General features: G+C 38.5%; 1 protein-coding gene across 1 annotated transcript; it reads right to left on the minus strand.

The window, feature by feature from the left end:
• Nucleotides 1-4,327: 4,327 nt before the first annotated feature.
• LOC145800451 (putative disease resistance protein At1g51480) lies at nt 4,328-4,981 on the minus strand. Its single transcript, XM_082890130.1, has one exon. It carries the CDS (start codon nt 4,979-4,981, stop codon nt 4,328-4,330), a length of 654 nt encoding a protein of 217 aa, XP_082746256.1.
• Between the last annotated feature and the right edge of the window lie 1,019 nt (nt 4,982-6,000).

Raw genomic sequence — 6,000 nt, forward strand, 5'->3', positions numbered from 1 at the left:
CTTGATTCATCCAACTATATCATTTGGAACAATCAGATTCAGAATCTGTTTCAAGCAACAGAGTTACTTGGTTACATTGATGGATCAGTTCCATGTCCTTTAGCCTCAATTCTTGATTCAAGTAACAAGTCAATTGAGAATCCTGATTTTCGTCAGTGGAAGATTATCGATGCACATCTCCTCAGTTGTTTAACATCAACGCTTTGTCCTCCTATTTTTTCATCTGTTCTGCATTTGAAACAAAGTGCAGAGGTATGGCTTGCTCTTGAGAGACGATTTACTGCTCTGTCAAGGTCTCATGTTCATCAGCTTAAGAACAAGCTTCAAGAAATCAAAAAGAAGTCACAATCCATAGAGGCTTATCTGCATCAGTTTAAAGAAATTTCAGATCAATTTGCTTTAGCTTCTCATCCTCTTGATGATGAGGATCTAGTTCTTATGATTTTGAATGGTTTGCCTGATGAATATAATTCCTTTAAAACTTCAATTAGAACTCGATCAGCTAGGATTACTCTTGAAGAATTATCTTCATTACTGAGTTCTAAAGCAATTCATATTGAACAGCAATCTCATTCATCTTCTTCCATTGGTTCAACTATTGCTTTTGCAACCACAAAGGAATCAATTTCTTCTTCTCAGAGTTATACTTCTCCGACTACATTTGGTTCTGAATCTGGTAATCGTGGTTATCAATCCAATTATCGAGGCCGTTCTTATAGCTCTGGTTTTAGAGGTGGTGGCAAATTTTCTAGAAATAGAGGTCGCAGAGGAGGCAGATTTCATATTTTTTGTCAGATTTGTGGAAAAGGTAATCATACAGCTTTGGAATGTCGCAATCGAATGAATCCTGCCTATCAGCCATCACTATCTGGTTATTCATTTGCTGTTATGAATCCTACCTATCAGCCGTCCATGTCTGGTTCTTCATCTGTTGCTGGTATTCTTCCTACTCCTTATCCTGCTTACTCTGCAGTCACTCAGGCATCTTCACCTAGTCCCTAGTATCTTGATTCGGCTGCTACCACACATATCACCAATGATCTTGATCATCTTCATCTCCATCAACCTTATCATGGCACTGATCAGGTTGTTGTTGGTAATGGTAGTACTCTTCCAATTCATAATTCTGGGACTGGTATCCTTCCTACTCATTCTTTTCAATTTCAATTAACCAATCTACTTCATGTTCCTCACATATCTTCTAATCTTGTTTCTGTTCATCAATTAACCAAAGATAATCATTGTAGTGTGCTGTTTGACAGTGATTCCTTTGTTGTTCAAGACAAAGTTTCGAAAGCCATCCTATGTCAAGGCTATTATCTGAATGGTCTTTATCAGGTTCCTTCCAGATTTTCACCACATGCTCACATCACTCAGTCTGTTTCTCCTCAAACATGGCATCAAAGGCTAGGGCATCCCTCTGCTGCCAAGTTTGCACCTATTGCTAAAGACTTGTCTCTCGTTGCTGCACAATTTCCTTCTTCTTTGGGTAAAGACTGTTGTATTGCTAAGAGTCATCGTTTGCCTTTTTCTCTTTCTAATTCCACTGTTAATAAGCCCCTATCATTAGTTCATAGTGATGTATGGGGTCCATTTACTCATGTTTCTTCTCCATTTAAGTACTATGTTTTGTTTGTGGATGATTTTAGTGGTTTTACCTGGCTATATCCACTGCATTATAAAAGTGAAGTCTATGATAAAATTCTTGTGTTTAAAGCAGTTGTTGAAAGGCAGTTTACTACTTCTCTTCAAAGTAGTGATGGTGGTGGTGAGTTTTCCTCTAATAAATTGTTTCATTTCTTTCAAACTCATGGCATCTTACATCAAACTAGTTGCCCTCACACTCCCTCTCAAAATGGTGTTGCTGAGAGGAAGCATCGACATATAGTGGATACTACTATTGCCTTGCTTCAACAGTCTGGTTTGTCTCTTCAATACTGGTTTGATGCGGTTGCCACAGCCACCTATCTTATTAATAGACTTCCTGGCAATCGGGCTTTTCCTCTTAGTCCTTATGAAATTCTCTTTCATACTCCACCTGATTATCATTTTCTCAAAGCATTTGGCTGTCAATGCTATCCTTGGCTCAAGCCCTACAGTGTTCACAAATTTCAGCCTAAATCTCTTCCTTGTATTTTCTTAGGTTATCATCCTTCCGTGAAAGGCTATCGATGCCTTGATCCTGTTACTAACAAGATTTATCTTTCTCGGCATGTTGTCTTTGACGAGACTCTTTTTCCTTTGGTTGCTACTCCATCTTCTCCTTCTTCTCCTCCTACTATGTCTCACTTGACTTCTTTCTTTTGCTCTTCCTCTATCCCTCATCTTTCCTCTTCTTCTATAGATTCATCTCCCTCTGCAGCACCTACCGATCATCAACCAGATTCATCTCCCTCTGCAGCTCCTTTATCTCCTCCTTCTCCTTCTCCAATTCCTATCTCTTCAATTTCTATTCATCTTCCTTCTCTTCCTTCTACTTCCAATACACATCTTATGCTTACCCGCTCTAAGTCTTCCTTACCTGCTCTTGTTTCTACTACCTGTTCTGCTGATATAACCGAACCTCCTTCTTATCAAGCTGCTCTTCTTTCCAAAGACTGGTTTCATATTATGACAGAGGAGTTCTCTGCTTTGCAGGGGCAGCATACCTGGAATTTGGTTCCTCCTCCTTCTTCTCAGCATGTTATTGGCTGCAAATGGGTCTTTCGTATTAAAAAGCATGCTGATGGTTCCATTGCTCGCTTTAAGGCTCGTCTTGTCGCCAAAGGTTACCTTCAAGAGGAAGGTGTTGATTTTCATGATACATTTAGTCTCGTGGCCAAACAGCCCACTCTTCGTATTTTGTTGTGTCTTGCTCTTCATTTTCAGTGGCCTATTCGTCAATTGGATGTGTCCAATGCCTTTCTTCATGGCCATTTATCTGAGGATGTCTATATGACTCAACCTCCTGGGTTTGAAGATCCTATTCATCCTTCCTATATTTGCAAGCTTAATAAAGCCCTTTATGGACTCAAACAGGCGCCTCGCGCTTGGTATACTACTTTCTCTTCTCATCTTCTTTCTCTTGGTTTTCATAATAGTGCCTCTGATACTTCTTTGTTCATTCAACATACTTCCACTTCTCTTACTTTTCTTTTAGTTTATGTTGATGACATTTTGATCACAGGTACTAATTCTTCTCATATTTCCTCTTTGATTTCTCAACTTAATTCTGTGTTTGCTCTCAAAGATCTTGGTCCTATTTCCTACTTTCTTGGCATCCAGGTTACTCATACTTCTTCTGGGTTATTTCTTTCTCAACCTAAATATGCTACTGATATTCTTACTAAAGCCGGCATGCTTGACTGCAAACCTTATTCCTCTCCCATGTCTCTGAAAACTTCTACTACTGTTGCTTCTTCTCTTCCCTTTTCTAATCCTTCTCTTTACAGGAGTTTGGTTGGTGCTTTGCAATACTTAACCATTACTCGACCTGATCTTGCTATTTCTGTTAATCATGCCTGTCAATTTATGCATGCTCCAACTAATGGTCACTTTTGTGCTGTTAAGAGGCTTCTTAGGTATCTTAAAGGCACACTTTCTCATGGCTTATGCTTTACTCCTAGGTCTTTTGATCTTCAAGTTTTCTCCGATGCTGACTGGGCTGGTGATTCCTCTAATCGTCGGTCTGTTTCTGGGTATTGTGTGTTTCTTGGTCCCAATCTTATTTCTTGGGCTGCCAAGAAACAACCTACAGTTGCTCGCTCTTCCACTGAGGCTGAGTATTGCTCTTTAGCTCAGGCCACAGCTGAAGTATCGTGGCTTAAAATGCTTCTTGCTGATATGCATGTTCCTTTGTCTATTCCTATTGTCTGGTGTGATAACCTCTCTGCCATCTCTCTTGCTTCGAACCCTGTTTTTCATGCTTGGACAAAGCATATCGAGGTCGATTATCATTTCATTCGGGAGAAGGTGGCTCAGCGGTTGATTCATCTTCAATACATCCCTTCCTCAGATCAAATCACTGACATTCTCACTAAGCCTCTCTCTCCTTCCAGATTTCACTATTTGCAATCCAAACTCATGGTCTTCCCTTCGCTCATCAGTTTGCAGGGGCATAATAAGGAGTTGATCACAGAGTCTATAACAGAGTCCATAAGCAGCTGCAGCAGTAGTTCTAAATCAACAGATCATACAGAGACTCATCCAACAGAGGCTACTGAGAAGTGTCATGTATATGTTCGTCCAGCTGTACAGTTAGTTAGTTAGTATCTGTTTGTCCAGCTGTACAGTTAGTTAATTAGTTAGACTAGTTTGTTAATTTGTTAGAAGGCATGTGTATATTTTGTTAAGAGTGTATACAGGTTCTGTTATAAATACTGTGTAAGTGTTGAGATTCAATTATAATGAAAATATCTTTCAAATCTATCATCTTCTTCACACCTCCCATCCCACATATTGCAATCATGTGGAATCTATCATCCTTCAGTGCCTCCATGACATTGTTCGTAATCAATCTTCTAGATTCAAAAACCTTAATACCTTCAGTGGATGTAGATTCTATCCGTGGTGGAGGCTCATTGTAGGCCACTTCCGTCAGTTTCCTCTCTTCGTGCAACTTAGCCACCTCTTTTGCCTTGTTGGTTGCTTTCCTACCGAGCGAGTAAAGTAACTTCAGGTTTGGACACCACCCATATAGACACCCTTTGTTTGCTTCAACTTCATCTTTTAGAATTTCTCTGGCCTCTTTGCTGCATTTATCAACCCTTTCCAGCCACCCCTTAACATCAGGTCCAATAACTTTTACATTTCTTTCTGCTTCATCAACTGATAGCTGCATTGCACCTCTTTTCTCATCCAACTTCTCGACTTCTTCTTTCAGATTCTTGACCTCGGTTTTATAGGAAAATAGATAACCGAAATGACGGCCAACTGGAGCCATTAGAAATTCTCCAATCTTGCCTACAATCGGGCCAACAAAACCGACAAAACCAGTAGCCATTTCTCACTTCTATTTCAGTTGTGTACCTCTCTCTCTGTTTCAAACCAGTAGCCAACTGAGTGAAAATAGAGAGGCAGAGGAAGAAATTACAAAGATTTCTAGAACCAAAAGAAGATATGAAGATATGAAAAGAAAGTGAAATGAGAATCTGAAAGGAAAGTGATATGAAGATATGAAAGGAAAGTGAAATGAAGATACGAAAGTGAAGATATGAAAGGAAAGTGAAAGGAAAGTGATATGAAGATATGAACCACAACAGCGGATCTAAAGTTTTTTTTTTTTGAAGTAAAGTGAAATGAGATTACAGGGAATTTTTGGTAATTGTTCAACACAGAGTAAATAAAATAGAGTTGCAGAGGAGAAGATTACAAAGTTTCCTAAAATCAAAAGAGAATACAGGGATTTTTTTTTTTTTTTTTTTTTCTGGTATGCAACAGTGGAACACAGAGATTTATAATAAAACTGAAGACAGAAAGTAAAGTTATAGTTGAGATTTAAACAGAGAAAAAAATAATAGAATTGATGTGGAAGTGGAAGTGAAGAAAAATCTTAAAAACTTTCCAGAGTGTCTTAGAAATGAAACATGCACAGCCTTAACAACTCTCAGTCGACGGTGAAGAGAAAAGCTTTTCACCAAAGACAAACAAGACCATTAGGCCCCGTTTGTTTAGGGTGAAAGAGAGGGTATTGGGATTGCTAATACCAAGGTATTAGTAATAGTCTTGTTTGTTTTGGAAGAAGGTCTTGGGATTATTAGTCCCTTGGTATTACTAATACCAGTGAGGGGATTAGAAATTTTTTTATTTTTTATATATGGGAAATTTTTTTTAAAATATAATTTTTAATTTTTTATATTTTTTTATTTGTTTTATTATTTTATATAAAAATAATTTAACAATTCATCACTACTAATCCCCTCACTATCAATCCCCTCACTACTAATCCCCTCATTAATAATACCCTCACTATTAATCCCCTCACTATCAATCCCCTCTATTCCACCTCCCAAAACAAACGGG

The sequence above is a fragment of the Camellia sinensis genome, chromosome 10 (genome assembly GCF_055761805.1).
Source record: "Camellia sinensis isolate YWXY chromosome 10, ASM5576180v1, whole genome shotgun sequence".
Classification (NCBI taxonomy): domain Eukaryota; kingdom Viridiplantae; phylum Streptophyta; class Magnoliopsida; order Ericales; family Theaceae; genus Camellia; species Camellia sinensis.